Genomic DNA, 17,988 nt, shown 5'->3' with positions numbered 1-17,988 from the left:
GTGGGAAGATTAACGGACAATCTCAGCGCACACTTCCAAACATTCTTCCAAACATTCTGTGACAGGTTATTAGGATTTTGACCGGCGATTGACTTGATTCCGTGATCACGGCCTCTTGGAACAATCACAGCCACTTCTTAAACTGCTTTCCCATTGTAGACCATTAAGTCAAAATGGCATTGCAAGGACGCCGCATGGCCCCAATTGTATTTCCCCTCAGCTGCTGACATTGCTGCAACTGTAGTCCCATTACTGCGCCAGGAAATGCACTTAATGTTTGAGGCTGTGAAATGGTCAACACAGTAATATGTCCACTAAATCCACTTGTGGCTGAGAAGTGCAAGTTGGGCAGTTGACCTGAAAACTGTGTGGATGAAATGTAACTAAACACAATTAATCCTATCCATTCATTTCTTAGAATCTGAAGCTATACGTGCTGAGGTGGTAGTTAAATAAATGAGTCGGGTGTTTTGAGAAGCGCTTCTACCTTTCTCACACTGCGGGCCGTGGTATGCAGCCTTACAGAAACAGCTCCCTGTTTTGGGGTCACAGCCAGTGGAATGTTCTTGAGCACAGTCGCATTCCTTGGAACAGCCCGCACCGTGCGTCCACCTGGGACAAGCTGAGGGACGGACGAGATCAGTTAGAAGACGGACAAAGGTCGACAATGTTCTCATGTTTGCGTGATCAGTGGTGGGATGTAACGAAGTACTGTACATGACTCGGGTATACAGTACTTGAGTAGATGAAAGTACATCTGACTGGCCAATATTGTACTTTTACTTTGTAGTTTCTAGTAAAATGATTGTATAAAGTGAAAAACATGTATCTCCAAATTTGGTGATTTTGAATTTAAATGTTTCGGACTAACTGGAGGAATGAGTGTTCCTTTGTGGGTTGAGGCAATTCTCCTACTTCTTAAAGCTAAATAAGCTATTTAAAACCTTGGAGTAGCTGGAAAATGCGTCGTCACAAAGCTCAAAACAGGGCTGTTTTCCTTTTAGAGACATTGTTTACAGATTAAACTAGACATCAGTATATAAAGTCGTTAAAATGAGCACAACCATACAGCAGTGAAACAACTTAACACATTTATGCAGCAGTAATATTAATCTACAAACAACATATAGCAAAACACTAACGGCGACCATTTCATTGCACAATAAGTACTTCCACTTTTAATTACTTACTTTTACTTAAACCAGGTTTTGAAAGCAGGACTATTACTTGTAACAGTATTTCTACACTGTGGTGTTGCTACTTTTAAAGGCACAACGAGGAGGATTTGTCGGTTACGATGTGTAAAGAGACATCTTTCAACGTTGGCCCCTCCTCCCCAGCACAACAACAGTGGACGAGCATGCCGCCTGACCACAGTTGTTACGATGCTCCCTAGATGGTGAAAGACAACCCCAGATTCACTTCTACTTTGGAATGAGCTTTGTCTGATTGGCTCGCTTAGGTTTGCGTTATTTTTCTGTGTTGGGTCCGCCATTTTCCTAGCGTCCTATTGGATCTGTGCTTGCGTTCTGGCTCTCGCTACGTTTTTATAGAGGTTGACGCCTAGAAACGTCCTGCAAAAATAAGAAAAAACAAGCTGAGGGCAGGGTCTCTGCAGATACACACACACTTGTAGTGGGTCATAATAAATGAGTGAGAGGGATTATGTCTGTCTATTTTTGAGTCTATACGTTGTTTTTTAGGGAAATCCTACTCATCCTGCCTTTTAAGTAGGATTTGAATACTTTTTCCGCCACTGTTTATATTTTACAAAAAATATATACATTTTTTCTGAGGTTAAGCAAAGAAAATAAATGATCATAGCAACTTTTGTTTGTTAAAGTGAAATGAGGTTAATTAAGAAAGGAATGTTGAAATATAACCTCTACTATGAGCCAAAACTAACACGCCCAACCACCAAGTTATCACATCATCATACTTCTGCGGGTTTAAGCCATGTGACCGCTGCCTCCTGTTTTACTTGATTTACAGAATTTCATTCAAAATGTTCCTGCTGTATAATTACAAATCTAATTTGAGTCCAGGCTCACTATTTGGCAAAGCAATTTCCTACGAACTTTGTTCTGTTGTCTGCAGTTTTTTGCCAACTTTATCACATTAGTAGCAGCATTGGACAAATGGGTGAACCGTGTTATGTAAAACTTTTAAGATTCAAGCAACTGCCACATCATCACTGAGTGTTTAGAACAATCTGCATGAATTTTGCCAAGATTCTCCCTACTCAGCAACAACAACAAAAAAGCTGAACTCCACTCCACCCTGTCCCTCTCGACATTGGCTTTATGTTAGGTCCAGCTGCAGGCTCTGGTTACACCCTCTCCACCCTCTCAATGTCCCGCTGCAGGATGAAGCAGACAGCTGTGAGAATCTGATAATATTTCTTGTGCACATTCTTCCATCGTTCGGTTTGGTCTTAGAAGAGTGAGCAGCCTTTTCACGCCGAGAAATTAAGCGCAAAGATTCATCACCATGTCCATCCGGAGGCTTAGGAGCAACCCTAAATCACTGGGGGATGTGAATTTAGTGACAGAGGACCTGAAGAATCTTTATTTTAAGAGGCTGCTGCCGATAGAGAAATACTATTCTTTCCATCACTTTCATTCTCCGAGCTATGAGGACGCGGAGTTTGACAACAAACCAATGGTCTTGGTGATGGGTCAATACTCAACAGGAAAGACAACTTTCGTCAGGTAAGAATCAGAATTTTTTGCATGTATTTTGCTGAATGTATTAAACTGTTGTGCTGAGGGTAATAGCGTTGTTAATGGTGGTTTTGGACTTCAGGTATCTCATAGAACAAGATTATCCTGGTAGCAGAGTTGGGCCAGAGCCAACCACTGACTGCTTCACTGCCCTCATGTATGGAGAGGTGGAAGGAGTCATCCCTGGCAATGCCCTCACAGTGGATCCGAAAAAGCCCTTTCGCCACCTTGACCCTTTTGGAAATGCTTTTCTGAACAGGTGATGCTGTAGGAATCAGTAGACTGAAAGAGAGAGGGGGAGGGGAAGATACTCCTTTTTTGTTCTTCCTTTACTTGGAGATATTTGAACATTTTAACCAATGTCCACAATGCACTGTGAAGCTATGTTATGCTATGCATTCATTAAATAAAGGCTAGTGGGAAATAGACAAGAGATTGTTTTGAATGCTTTATGTTGAGGCAATTTCTTCTTTGCAGGTTTCAATGCGTTCAGATGCCAAATCAAGTCCTCGAGAACGTCAGCATTATCGACACACCCGGCATCTTAACCGCTGCTAAAAGAAAACTGAGTCGAGGTGAGACGGAATACTTTTCTAACTTCCTTTCAGTAGAAATTATTGGGTCTTCTTCAACTTCCATATATTCCGTTTTAGAAAGTTGGAAAGCATTGTTGCTGCCAGGGTGATTGACGTTCCTGGTAAGAGGAGAGTCATTGCCGAGGCAATGAAATAATAATATTTCACTCTTGAGGCCAGATGCACAGCAGATGAAAGTAATATGACTGAGTTGGGAGGAGACGAGCAGTAAGTAACTGAGCAGTCTTCGATTTGTTTTATGAATGCATTAATCTGTGGGTGTAACTGAAAGTGAGGGCCACTGGGACATGCTCGTTCCTCTTGGAGTGTTGAGGCAGTGAGGCTTGCCCGATTACATACGGCCTTAATGAAATCCCAGTGTTTTCGTTCCGTATCCCCAGGCTACGACTTTCCAGCAGTGCTGCGCTGGTTCGCAGAGCGTGTGGATCGAATCATCCTGCTGTTCGACGCACATAAACTAGAGTTCTCTGATGAGCTCACTCGGGCCTTTGGGGCCCTGTGTGGCTATGAGGACAAGTTGCGCGTGGTTCTCAACAAAGCTGACCGGGTGGACTCGCAGCAGCTCATGAGAGTGTACGGCTCCCTCATGTGGTCGCTGGGGAAAGTGGTTCGAACCCCCGAGATCTTGCGGGTTTACATTGGATCTTTCTGGTCAGAGCCCAGGCAGATGTGTGACCACTACCAGCTGTTAGAGCTTGAGGAGGAGGATCTTTTGGCCGACATAAGGAACCTGCCGTGCAATGCTGCCGTGCGCAAGCTGAATGACTTGGTAAAGAGGGCACGCTTAGTACGGGTAAGAGATCTCATATGTCCAATTCAATCCCATTCTTTACATCAATATTTACACATTGAGATGCAGGTATGATGATTTTTTATTTTTTTTTATCTCTCCTCCTAGGCACATGCTCATATTATCGGCTATCTAAAACAGGAGATGCCAACAATTTTCTGCAAAGAAAGCAAGAAGCACAATCTGATTTACCAACTCCCGGTGATTTTCACCAAGATCCAGCAGCGGCATCAAGTCCCTGCCGGCGACTTCCCTGACTGCACCAAGATGCAGGTGGAACATTGCTTTTTAATTGCTGTGTAAATACCATATTATCAGAATGTTCTGTGAGCTTAACATGTGATTGTTTACCTTTTTTCAGGAGAAACTTTTGGGTCAAGATTTCTCAAAGTTCAAGACACTGAAGCCAAGTCTGATGGCTTCCTTGGATAAACTCCTGACCACTGACCTAGCAAACCTGGTGCCTTTACTTCAACAACAAGAACTGAGGAAGAAATCCCTCCCTGGTGTGTTGGACGGTGAATTTTTGGGAACATTCAGGCCTGAGCATTACAAGAGAGATCCCTTCAAGGAACTCAAAAGAGACGAGGAGAGCAGTGAGACAGAGTTTGACGAGTGGGTGGTGGAGAAATACAAGCCAAAGTACGACGAGATTTTCTTCAACCTCAGTCCAAACGGGGGCAAACTGAGCGGCAGCAAAGTCAAAGAGTGGATGACGACCACCCTTCTGCCCACCTCTGTGCTTGCTCATATCTGGAGGCTGTCTGATGTCGATGGGGATGGCATGCTGGACAATGAGGAGTTCGCTTTGGCGGTCCACCTTATTGAGGGAAAACTAGAGGGCCACTGGCTCCCCCGAGAGCTGCCGTCTCACCTGGTGCCACCGTCAAAACGGCTAAGTTCAGCCAGCAATGAAGAGTAAAACATGACACTGAAAGGAGGCTAAGGCTCTGTGTATACAGTATTTGTACATCATTTCCTAAATGTAGCCTAATCTGTTAGTAGCATATTAAAAAAAACTAACCAAATGTACAGTGCCTGTTGATGAACTTGAGAAGCTGTTATCCTTTTCATTTCACTTCTACATTCAGTCAAATATCCACCGAAATGATAGAAATACAGCAGCAATGATCTTCAATTAGGTGTAATTTCACTTTTACATTTGTTTTACCTTACACATTGCTGCTCATATCTCCCGTAATCCTAATGTGGTTTTTTTTTATCAATGGTATTAAACTTGTGAAGATGACTTACCAGTATTATTTCATTGTTTGGGTTTGCACTATCATCATCGTCATCATCATCACCACTATGCAGTGGGTATTATGATACGGTCAGGTTGGTACTCACGCAGGTGGCAGAAGCGCCCATATAGTCCCGGAGAGCACAGGCAGCCTCCGTACAGACGATGGCAATGTCCGTTGTTTGGGCAGTTGCACTTGTTTCTGCAGTGCCTCCCAAAATAACCCTTTGGACAACCTGTAAACATGAATAATGCCACTTTATGATCGGATGACCACTTCTGGAAAATAAGCTCCTTTGTGAGAAGAGCAACATTTGAACAAGATAAGAGTTAAAGTCAACTCCGTTATTGTATTAAGACATGCGTGTGTTCGCACCTGCCTATAGAAATGTGTGTATACAAACCATCCTCGCAGAGCAGGCCCTGTACCCCAGGGGGGCAGAAACACTTCCCGGTCAAAGGGTCACACGAGCCTCCATTCTGACAACGGCACAGGCTGTTACAGGCCTGCCCATAGGTGCCCTGTGGACAAGCTGGAGAAGGAGATGGGGAAAGAGCATTGGCACCTTAACAGAATAAGTTAAAGAATCAAAGTGTGGGGACTTCCTTCATCACAGAAACACAGACTTATATATGAGAGAAGAGAAAGTACAGCAGCCAAACCGAGGGTTATTGTTAACACTTTCACCTTCCATCCTGTCTTTCCTCATGATGTGTGCCCTTCTGACTCCCTTACTCCCTCTGGCCTTGTTGACAATTACAACATGAACCAGCTGGCTGTTTTAAGATGTGCTAAAGTGTTACAATCTATCAAGTGAAGGTCTGCTTAAATTCACAATTTCTTCACAGCAGTTTTACGTCACTCCACGGGAAGATAAGCCAATTAAAATCTATGACGGTTACGGCATTACAGATACTGAATATACATTCAAATGAATATATAAATGAAGGAGCAGGAAGACAGAATAAGATAAACATGTCATATAAAGTTTAAATGGTGCTCTCTCCCTTGCATCAGATGTGATTCGTACATCTGGAAATGCACCCAAATTTAATGAGCAGTGCAGTGGGCGGGGCTATGGGGCATTGATTCTGCTTCATAATGATGGAAAAATTGTGTTGGGGCATGTTGAGGCAACACGAAAAACACAAAGAGCTTTTTAAATAGCTCAAAATGCTTTTATTTCACCACTATGTGAAAGGTCCACAAGTTGCCCTAGATAGGATTCTAGGACATTTGCTTTTCTGTTTGGCCTGAATTAAGTTTTTTTTATCAGGGTTTGGATATAGAATAGTAACATTTGTAACTAGATGTATAGTACTAGCGACATGTAAAGAAGCCTACGCTGATTATACAACATTTCTTTTTTTTGTTTTGGAAAAGTGTTCATTTCATGGTCATTATTTTACACGGTATCAGTGTTGCTGCGAGTAGATTCACACAGCATTGTGTACACAATGAGGTTTTCCTTAACATTTACAATTGAATATGGTAAGCTTTCACCTAAGATATAACAAAGAAAGAAGAAAAAATGATTAAAGAGCAAGCTGTTAACATGCAACAGAATAATATGACTTTTTTGTTTTGGACTTTGAAGGAAAATGACAACCTTTGATATTATATATATATATATATGTACTCTTTCCATCCATTCATCAATGGTGGGCGGCTCTGCCTTTTCCTTGTGACAGCCTTTTTGCTTGCTGCCAGATGTGTTTGCACAAGTCTCTCATGATTGATATTTCACTCTTCAAATGTGATGTCACCCATTCATGCAAGATCACATCTAAAAGGACTCGTCTCCAAATACATGTTTAATGTAGTTGAAAGTAGTTGAATTCCATTGTGCTTGAAATATTTGTTCTCCAAGTCTTTTTCCCACTTATCTAAAAAGTGTTTTCTCAGACTTGAACTGGAAAATGGAAATATGCATTCTGGAAATAATCGTATAACATGTTGTGGATATGGATATTGACAAGAGTATTTGTATGATTCCTGCCTCTGCTGTTTCTCAAGCTACACCTAGGTTATGGTTGAAACACAGTCAGACTTGAAGGCATCTGTCTGCTCAGTGTCGATAAGATGAGATTGTGCAGAAAATCTATTTGACTCTTAGCCGTGCCGGGTACAGTGTTTGGAACTGGATTTCCAGATTTACTTGCTTCACCTGTGAAGGGAAAAAACTTTTTTTTGCTATGCCAGATGGAGTATTGTTTCCTTTGTTTTGAAGCTGAGCTTGCCAGGATGGATCTTGGCTGTGCATCTTCCAGTTGTTGGGGTACGCGGAGAGCTCTTTCAATGCTCTTTATTATCCTGGTGAAAAACCCGAAGAATTAGCTCTTTGCGATGCAGCCGCATTACTTCGCCTGCACGTATGGTAACGTTGGTGAGTGGCTTTGAAGTTGAAATTGTATTTCTGGTTGCTGTGTATTTTTCTTCCACTTTAGCCTGGTATATTCATTGTTATTCCCTTTCAATTCAAGTTTAGTTTGATAGAAAAATTGCACTTTTACTCATTTGGAACGGCTGGGAGAGCTTTCAGCATGCTGCCATCTTGGCAATGTTCCACCCGAATGTTGAAAACCATCTTTTCCTATTGCTGACATGTACTGTGATCCATCACATAAAAAATAATGAAAATGAAGATAGACTAGGAGATACGTCTTTTTAAAGATATTTTTTTAGATCTAACTGAAATGTGGATTGTAAAAAACTAAAGAACAACATACTATAATACCACGATGTTACTGCATTTTTTACATTCAGCACATAAACTAATGTTTCTTTCTTGTAGCTATAAATTCATAAAATAAGATTGAATTGAAACCTATCGACAAAGTAAAATATTTGACCTTTCTAAAGCCAAATTCGTTTGATCAAAACGAATTTGCTACCAATGTCCAGATCATCACCTCCAGGTTGTTCATCTAAATACTGCCACCTCAGTAGCCCGTTTCTAAAAGTGATTACGTCTAACGGACTTGTCCCACATGGCTCTCCTCTTATGATTGCCGGCCTGACTCGGGTTCAGACCAAAGACAGCCATTAATCATGGAGCTGGATGGGAACAATGGAGCCTTGCTTTCTAACCCAGTAGTGGACATCCTTGGCCTCAGGCTGTGCTCTTGCTGTGGGCCCTGGCCTCGCTCCAGTAGCAGACAGATTGATTCCCCTGGTGCTCTTGTGTTCTGGAGCCTATAAACAACCCAGCCTCCCACACAGCGGGGCCGACAGGTTTTGATACATGGCCCTGGATCAATGCACACAGGGAGCTATCTCATCTCTCTCTAGAACTAGACCACATAGCTATGGGTAGATCAGACAGACCTGTGGGGACAATAAGGTTTTGTGTGTGTGTGTGTGTGTGTGTGCGCGCGTGCACACTTTACTGTTGACACTATCCACTTGTCATGTATTTGATTGGGGCATAAATTATTAATTTCGGTCTCCTGTCCATGGACATGTCTGAGCCGGAGAGTTATTTGTTTTTTACATTTGAAATATTTGTGATATAAGCTCACTCACATTCTCGCTAAAATATGAAGCTGCAGCCAACAGCCAATTAGCTTAGCTTAGCAAATGGACTGTACGGGGAAGCAGCTAGCTTGGCTCTGTGCAAAGATACCAGAAGGCTGTATGGCAGCTCTTGTTGCTTTTGGACAGAGCCATGTTAGCTGTTTTTTCTCAGTTTCCAGTCTTAATGCTAAGCTAAGCTAAACAACTGCAAAGAAAAGATGTAACACACAACACACACAGATGTACCTGTAGAATGTCCAATTAACTCACTCTTGTTGCAGATGATGCCAGACCATCCAGCTGAACATTCACATCGATCTTCGATTTCACTACACTCTCCGTTCACACAGTCTTCACAGCTCACACTGCAGTCATCCCCAAACGAGCCATCTAGACACACTGAAAAAGAAACATTCGACTGAAAATAAGTTTTTATTTTCCTAGCTTCCTGGTCTAAAGATTTAATAAAGCAATTTAATAATTAGATTTCTCACCAGGCATTCATCTGAGTGTCATCACTCACGCTCTTTACTGTACCTATGCTGCTGTCCAGTCTGAGCTCTCCTCGACGCTCCCTCTGGATCTCATATTCCTTTTCACTGTCGCCACCATCGCTACCATCCCCATCGCTGACATAACGGGAGCGCAAGGCTGCTGTGTACTGCAGGAGTTGAGGAGCCTTGCGGTACAGCAGGTCTGGTAATCTGTGGACCTCCAGCTGTTCGTCCTCTTCTTCATCCTCATCACTTTCTTCTTCCATTTCGCTGCCATACAGAGCTAAAACACACACAGAACAAAGTTAGTCAAACAATTTTAGATGGCTGAATAAATTGAGTTTTTACTTGTCCGTGAATAACTATTCGATCCAAGAATAACTACAATACTAATGTCACTCACAAATGCAGGAGTGCTGGTCCTGATCCAAGCGGAAGCCCCGATCACAGAAACACTCGTATGTTCCCAGGGTGTTGATACAGTCGTGTTCACAGTCTGACGTCTCTGCTAGACACTCATCAATGTCTGACAGAAGAATACACAAACAACACACAGCTTAGAGAATGAAAGGGTCACAATGATAGCAAAACCCAAGTGAAGCCATTGTCATTGGATGGAGGTTTGAACACAACAGGTTTTTATTGTTGGTGTATACATTTGATGGCAAACTGGTATTGCAGATCAACTTCAGACAGTCCTTGTAATTTGTATCCAATCAGATAAATACACTTCACTTCAGCATACTCATTTTACTTAACTTATTCCACGCATCTGGCAGTTCTACTAGTTTGGTTAAAGTTTGCTCCTTTTGTGAGCAAAATGTTCTGTTTTCTGCTATGAAATGGCCTTGAAAGGCTTAATTCCTGAGCAATCGGTTAGTAAGCGACCACTGAGAATTTGTGTCCTGCACAATCGTGCCATAACACAAACAACACTAAAAAGGCTCACGCTAACAATCTAGCCTCTCTTACCGTCGCAGCGACAGCCGTCTGGATTCAGTCTGTGGCCAGCTCTGCAGCTGCACTCGTAGCCACCCGGGTTGTTTCTACAGAAGTGACGGCAGCAGGACTCCCCACTGACACACTCATCGCTGTCTGAGAGAGGCACGCAGTGGTATAGAGTTGGTTTCAACAGATGGCCAGAAAGACACGAGCTGAGAGTCACAAAGTGAATGAAAATGAACGAGGAAGAGGAGTTCTTACCTACACAGGTCTTCCTGTCCCGGTCCAGCTGGTAACCGTGGTTGCAGGAGCACAGCGGGCCATTGGTGGTGTGCTCGCAGTGATGAGAGCAACCTCCATTGTTCTTCTCACAGCTGTTGACGATCTCCATCTCAATGCCTGGAGGAGACAGTACCGTTTATATCGCGTTGCATCCACACCATTGAATACATGCATTCCAGTTTCCTTCCTTTCTTATTTACAAGATAAGTACGTTTTCGGATCAAATATATAAGTTATTTGAGGGATTTGCTCATTTGCACAAGGTAATGTGTTTGAACAGTAACGCTGCAAATTTCAATGTCCTTTACTTACGGTAGCACTGTTTGCTGTCAGCACCAAGTTCAAAGCCCAGACGACACACACAGCTGAAGGAGCCCAGCATGTTGACACAGCCATGGGAACACTTGGCATGGCCTGAACTGCACTCATCAATGTCTGTAGGAGACACGAAAACACAAAACCAAAAAATCACATGTGCATAAAAAAGGCAAGATGGCAAAGTTCATATCAAAGATCTGTCTGTTTTCCAAAGTTGCACAACACAAGAATCTATCTCTAGGTCACATTGAGACATATCCCAGAGTATTTCAGAGTTGATGTATGTCTCTTTGTCCTGTTTCACTAGAATTAAGTAACCTAACCTTGTTGGCTAAATCGCAATTTACTCTCAGGACCAGAAGGGCCTGGGTTATTATGGTTCATACTGCAACAGAAACACACACATTTTGAAACAAACACGTGCACTGACGCAAATAGGTCATACATCAACTCAGAGCTACAAATATTAGAGGTCCCATGCCCTTAGGGTCAGGTAGTTTTGCCTGTAAGGGGCTGAGGTAAAGAGAAACGTAACAAGCTGGTTTTCTTACACTAGAGGCTAATAAACCGAACACACGTACTGTTAAGCGAGCATAAGGCTACAAAACAATGTTCCCGTGAAGAAATCTTCAAAACAATGTAGCGACTACTTCCTGCAGCCGGAAGGCTCTGTCAGGTCTCAGATTTCTCTGGCTTCTCTTTTTTTTCCTCACAGGTGGAGCAGGATATATGTTAGCAAGAAAAGTTTCCAACATCAGCCTCTCAAATCAATACGGGTCTGTTGTAGTGCGTATTTGCTGCTGTGAGGTTTAGTGTGGCTGCAACTTATGGAAAAATCATAAATGTCATTCTGATAAACTGTAGCAGATTTCTGGGAAAGGTATTTTTGAGCCTGTTTTTTGTGTGTGCATACAGTCCGGGCGTGTGTGAGAGAGTGTGATTCCTCACCTTCACAGTTCTTGCCGTCTCCAGCCAGAGTAAAACCAGGTCGGCAGCTGCAGTGAACCCGGCCGTCCTCTGAAAGACACAGCTGGGAGCAGCCTCCATTCCTGTCCGCACAGGGGTCCCTCACTGACACACAAAAATATACACAAAAATGAAGGCAAGTCAGCCCAGCAGGTGATTCTCTGACCTTGCTGGTTAGTCCATGAGCACAGATATCTCAACTCCAGATTAACATAGTTTAACTCCTGCACGTGCAGCTTCTTATTCAGAAACATTACAAAAGGGAGTCTGGTTATGATATCTGAAAGATCCCTAAAACTAACAAAAACATTCCTGCTCTTCTGTTTCCAAAGCTGCTTCTCAAATTTCCACTCTACATCTCCCTACCTTGCACACTAGCTGTAGCAACAGAAATCTTATTTTTGCTGTAATTTGATACAATTTGCAACATGAGAAGCACCTAACTCATTTCAGAAAGATAACCTACTCTAATGAAATCCAGTTTCTCCAGCGATTTCTGATCTATTCTCACGTTATGAGAACATCTGTTGGCAAAAGGACTCACGTTCACAGTGTCTCCCGTCTCTCTTCAGCTGATAGTTCTTTCGGCAGTCACATTTGTAGTGATTGTTCCCCATGTCCACACACTTGTGCTCACAGCCACCATTCAATACCGAACAAGAGTTCACAGCTTAAACGATAGACGGAGACAAGAACACAGATGGTGAATAGGCAAAAACACATCAGCTCTGTTATTATAGGATATTTAGAATCTGAACTCACACAGTACGACAGGTACAATTGCATTTATTGGCACTCTAGAATGGCTTTCACACTTCAAACTCTGCAGCTGTTAAATGATGGTGCTCCTGAGTAAAGGCTGGAAACTGGGAAATGATATTCAAGCAGTACCCCTGGTCACTCTAATTATCTTTCCATCCCATTACTCCTGTGATTTAATGATGTGCCAAATATGAATATTAGCCGTGTGCCGTCTGGGTGCTTTAAACACAGACATGATGACACAGACGGGCTGTAAAACGGAGTGAACGGCTGGCTTTTAACATTGATGATTTAAACAGATACAATTAGTTATCCCCCTGCCTCCATCCTTTGCCACAAAGCTGCAGTCAATAAATAGGAGTATTAAGAATGAAAAATAAGACCACAAGCAACAGAAGAGTTCTGAATTCAAGTAGCAAATTCTCTCGTGACCTTCAGGTTTTATGGCGCTAAAATGGGGGGAAAGTGCTTTACCGCTTTCAAATCTAAATTTCCCACGAGACAACAGATTAATCATGTAAGCCAAGCTCTCCTAAAGTTATGCTGCATTAATTCAAATACAGAGATGGGGAAATGTGTCCAGGTGATCTCACACACTGGCTGACACTGTCAGAGTTGGTAGTTGTGGTTCTGAAACATGAATATTCTATAATCTTTGTATAACATACATATGTAAGAATAGCATCAGTCTTTTCATTTAACTCTTGACAAGAAAGCCAATGAGCATGTATCTATAAACTATTCCTCTACGGAACTATCTCACCACAGAAGCCTAATTTCTCTAACTCCACTCCACAAGTGCAATAAATACTTCTGTTTGGTACTTACCGATGCAGGTCCGACCATCAGTGTGCATGCGGAAGCCTTCGCTGCACTCACAGTGATAAGAGCCCGGTGTGTCGACACACGTTTGCTGGCATCCTCCATTGAGTTCCTCGCACTCGTTTACATCTGAACACACACGCATATACACATACTCATAACCATGCACAGACAAATGCTCATTAAGAAATGTATTTCTAAATCTATTTATTCATATATCTGAGTATTGCCATAAACTACAAGTCTGCACTTTAACAAGAACCACTGAGCCCATAAATGCCCTCTCTGCTCGGTTGAACAGATTGAACCGATTGAGAGCTTCAGTCAACAGTAGGAAAATACTGCGGAAATGAATGGAAGCTTAAATTGAGCTGCTATTGAGAAACAAGGCATTTATTGTGTCATTTATAGTCTCACATTACCAAATAGTTGAAAATGAAAAACACATTTTTAGTATTACAGATTTAAAGAGTTGTAATTGTAACAATTTGACCAGATCTCAAAATGTATTCTCTTTTTTATATTTTGCAGACATCTACTTTTGAGCAATACGCGTAGAGTTCAGCTGTCAAGTTTAGAACCTACTATCACCACTTCCCATTTTAATAGTGAGGGAAAATACAGAAACCTGACTTTGAAAAGTTCAGTGTGCCTAGAATAGAAATGCACATGTTTAATGTCTTTGGGTTGAATGATGAATGGCTTATCACGCTGTTCGTGCAGTAGCATGCGTGCAATCAATTTCCTGCACAGGAGAGACTTGCATATGGCTGAACGTGTGTCAGACTGAAGCTTGTGTTCCACAGAGACGGAAGCAAGCTGAGGAGACAACATACCTGAACACTGAAGGACAATCAGGCTTTTAACACACATCTGGACAACACATCACAAATCCTCCCATACCTTCTTCCAGTTGTCATCTCTGACTCAGGAGACAGAGGAGATGTATGCAAGGAGGGGAAAACAATGTTGCAATTTCCCTTTTTTTATGCAGGGGTGTTAAACACTAAGCATGTGGTTCAGTTTAGTTGAGCCTGCATCGCTCCTCATAGGTTAAAGGACTTACTAAGTAGTGCAAATATTATAAATCATTTTTAAATAGTCTGCGTGGGCTCGTCTTTCTCTGCACTTTCGCCACTCTGACCGCCCCGTGGGAACAGCCATCTCCAAAATGATCTTGACTATTTTAATTAGCATGGTTTCCAATAATAGGAGCTACAGGGGGGGAGGGGGTGTCAAAGTGGAGGCCTTTCACCAGTAAAACAATCCTTTTTGTATTCTGCACATAGATTAGTTCGATAGGGTTTAAGGCATTTATATCCTTTTGCCCAATTTATTTAGACATCTGCACTAAATTAATAATCACCACGCAACCCGCGATGAAGAATAACATGTTCATGAACCGTCCTGCCATTGTACTTTCACACATTGGCAGCTATTGTCGAGGATGCCTTACACACAGAACAATAGACGCTGGGGGGAGTTTTGTAAAGGTTAATATACTTATTGGTCTCCTCGTGGGAGAGGATTTCAATGGCAGACACACAATGGCTGCTTTTCAGCGTTGGGTGAGGTGGTGTGTGGGGCAGCAGCGGCAGGAGTTGTGATGTCGGAGGTCGAGGGGCACGAGGTCTGAATGATATGGTGTGACACCGTCTGGCTGTTAGCCCGAGCTGCTGAGTTAGCATCTACAACTAGACAATAAAACAGACTAAACATTTGGGAGCGCTGCTTTGGTGGGCAGAAAAAAGTGAGCAGGTGGTCTTTAGAATGAACGCCACAGGAACTGCATTTATCAAAAACAAAAGAGGATCAGAGGCACTCTGATGTGAGAGCCAACATTGTAGTGTCATAGGGTTTGATGTGTGTGTGTTTGCTTTAGTGATTAGTAAGACCCATATCAAATTACAAATTTGATCCAGTTTTCATCTGAATTAAGGTTAGAAGCAGCAGTGCAGAGAGGCAACTCAGTGGACTCTAAATGTCAAAGGAAGTGATCTTACACATCTCTCATGTTTCAGGATGGTTAACTAACATTGAAGGTTCCAAGATTTAAAAAAAAAAAGAAAGAAAAAAACTTCTAAAAACAACCCCTTCACAGGTTTATTTTTCTTCAGCACTCCAAATATAAACTTGCTGTCTTTCCCCATAAATAAGACCACACATACAATTCACACAAAAGCCTGTAAAATAAGAACTTCACAGCTGCTGAAGCTGCTTCCGTTTGTCTTCTCCACTGGTTAGGTCTCAGACTTTAAATTATTACTAGGTGACAGTATCCTGTCTTAAGGGTTAAAGGTCAGGGGCACTTGATCACACCTGTAGCTCTCCAGAACAAATGGGCCTCAGTGCCCAACGCTAACTCAGCATATTTCTGTCAGATGATACGGGCCAAACTGAGAAAGCCTGCTGTCTGAGAATAGAAGCTTATTAGAAAGCTGCCTGTGTGGTTGGTTCAGCCCTTTACAGCCTGTAGTCTAGCCGGTTAAGTAGGTCTTAAGTTGGCCAACTTAGGCAAGATATTTCAAATTGAATGACCTGACCTTTCTGCACCATTAAATTAATTTAAAGAGATGACTTTGATGTATTATCCAAGCACATGTTCACTTTACACATCTAGAAAGTATGGCAACCTACACACCAGTGTTATTATTCTTATTATGTACGTAGCATGCCAGCTCTTACCGTGGCATGCCTTGCCATCTGGCCCCAGTCGACTGCCTTGAGGACACTTGCAGTAGTAGCTGCCGATGGTGTTGCAACAGTACCCCTCACAGCTGCCTTCATCCACTTCACATTCGTTAACATCTGAAAGAAAAGGATTAAAAGGACAGACTTACTAACATAATGCTCAGTTTACAAGAAAAGGAAGGTTTCCTCTCAGCTAACTTGTCTCGCTCTTTGAGGAGTCCCTTCATGTGTTGTTTAGTTCTTTCTCTTTTCAGCAGAAAGAAAATCAATAAAACTTTTACAACGTTCACTTTCACTCTTCACTTTGTGCAGCATGACCTCTGGACACAATCCCTGTGACAGATATGCTTTGATGTCAGGGAGCTCCCAGAAGTAAAAAATCGGAACTGTCGTTAGCGAGTCTGTTGCCAATCTTTAAGAATCAATGAGTTCCTGGAGGCTAATAAAAAAAACAGCCGAAGCTATAACTTGCATCTTCCCACAGAGATTAAGAATTTTCTCCAGTCCCCAGAATCTTCTACCTTTTCACTTCATCGCATCGACTAAGTCTCATGTTCTGTAAAGCTGTGTTTACATGTTTTCATGGACGTGCTATTAGTATCATGTTCTTACTTGTCTCTGAGGGTGAAATGGTTTCCAGGTTTGTTCCTTTTTTAGCTCTTGTACTCCAGCAAAAACCCTCAGGCTCCTTGTTCTTGTGCTGTATAATGACGCCTAGCTGTGCATCACCGCACATTAGACTTTTTTATACTTGTAAAAGTGCTTGTATGATCAATCTGTGATCTGATCAAACTGCTGCTATTGCTTCATGGCAACAACATAGCTCAACCTCTCACAGATGATACAGTGTTGTATGTTTGGTTGAGAAAAAGGAATTGGCAAGGCATGGACTTTGCATTTGCATGATAACCCCCTGTCAACGAGGAAGACTAAGGAGAGAGAGAGAGGAAACGAAAGGTTATTAAGCTGCGTCCCCCATCTGTTAAAAGACTTTAATGGGACCCCTTAGCTGTGTGTTGAGCAATAGTTTGTTTATCTTTGAATAACAGGACATTTCAGGAGCACGACTTGGAGAGACTATTTGGAAAGAAAAGGACAGGAGTCAGCAGGAGTTCTAGCTTAACAGTAACACAGTGTTTGCCAGCTTGCCTATGTAGATGAAGAGCACATGAGAAGTCCAGGTCTGCAGATGGTTACTGAAATTCACTCACAGTTGCCTATGGCTTTTCTTCAATAAACAGGGGATCATAGCCAAGCTTGTAACTTCGGTTTTTAATATTTGTTTAGGATTTGTGGGCACAATAGTAGCAGTATAATGTCCCATTCCTTCAATCCCCTGACGTTTAAGCATTTCTGCAAGGTTTAATCTGAAACACATACAGTTAAATGGACTACTAATAAGCATTATTAACATAACATTAACATAAAATGGCTCTCAATTGCAGCAGTCCGTTAGGGCAAAATTGTGTCCAGCTGAACATGTGACATGCATTATCGACTCTCTCTTCAGATTGTTTTAATTGATGGGACGCGAAACACGGTAGTTTGGAAGAGTGCTGCTGAATTATTACAACCAAAGTATTTCCCATATATCTTCCCAATGGAGAGGAAGAGATATGAACGCATTTGTAGGTGAAACAAACCATAAAGGAAGAACAGCAGCTGAGGTAAACAAGCTCGCAGAACAAATGTTTCACTTCTACAGTAGTTAGTAAAGGGTAATAGTAGTTTGTTTCCTGATCTACAAAAAAAAAAGTTTGCAGCAGTTAAAGCATCAGCAAGAAGAAAAGAAACAAAGTACCGCTATTAACACTGCAATATATACGTTGATGTTTTCTTATG

At 42.1% G+C, this 17,988-nt stretch overlaps 2 protein-coding genes across 2 annotated transcripts in view; one reads left to right on the top strand and one right to left on the bottom strand.

Annotated features, from left to right (window-relative positions):
• Positions 1-17,988, bottom strand: part of egfem1 (EGF-like and EMI domain containing 1) — a gene marked incomplete at its 5' end in the record, with an annotated part of 50,185 nt that overhangs the window by 17,348 nt on the left and 14,849 nt on the right. Inside the window, 13 exons of the mRNA XM_079165671.1 lie at positions 488-622; positions 5,460-5,588; positions 5,757-5,885; positions 9,140-9,268; positions 9,407-9,646; positions 9,767-9,889; positions 10,336-10,458; positions 10,567-10,704; positions 10,900-11,022; positions 11,854-11,976; positions 12,416-12,541; positions 13,462-13,584; positions 16,141-16,263. Of these exons, the coding sequence (XP_079021797.1) occupies positions 488-622; positions 5,460-5,588; positions 5,757-5,885; positions 9,140-9,268; positions 9,407-9,646; positions 9,767-9,889; positions 10,336-10,458; positions 10,567-10,704; positions 10,900-11,022; positions 11,854-11,976; positions 12,416-12,541; positions 13,462-13,584; positions 16,141-16,263 (1,764 nt within the window). The remainder of the gene's footprint in view (positions 1-487; positions 623-5,459; positions 5,589-5,756; positions 5,886-9,139; positions 9,269-9,406; positions 9,647-9,766; positions 9,890-10,335; positions 10,459-10,566; positions 10,705-10,899; positions 11,023-11,853; positions 11,977-12,415; positions 12,542-13,461; positions 13,585-16,140; positions 16,264-17,988) is intronic.
• On the top strand, positions 2,443-5,358 carry LOC306700609 (EH domain-containing protein 2-like). The gene is made up of 6 exons (XM_079165672.1): positions 2,443-2,711; positions 2,806-2,982; positions 3,201-3,298; positions 3,700-4,112; positions 4,218-4,382; positions 4,471-5,358. Exons 1-6 carry the CDS (start codon positions 2,491-2,493, stop codon positions 5,029-5,031), a joined length of 1,635 nt encoding a protein of 544 aa, XP_079021798.1. The 5' UTR covers positions 2,443-2,490; the 3' UTR covers positions 5,032-5,358.

The sequence above is a fragment of the Pholis gunnellus genome (genome assembly GCF_910591455.1).
Source record: "Pholis gunnellus genome assembly, chromosome: 9".
NCBI classification, from domain to species: Eukaryota; Metazoa; Chordata; class Actinopteri; order Perciformes; family Pholidae; genus Pholis; species Pholis gunnellus.
Note: the sequence above shows the minus strand (reverse complement) of the source record. Positions and strands in the feature narration are given on the sequence as shown.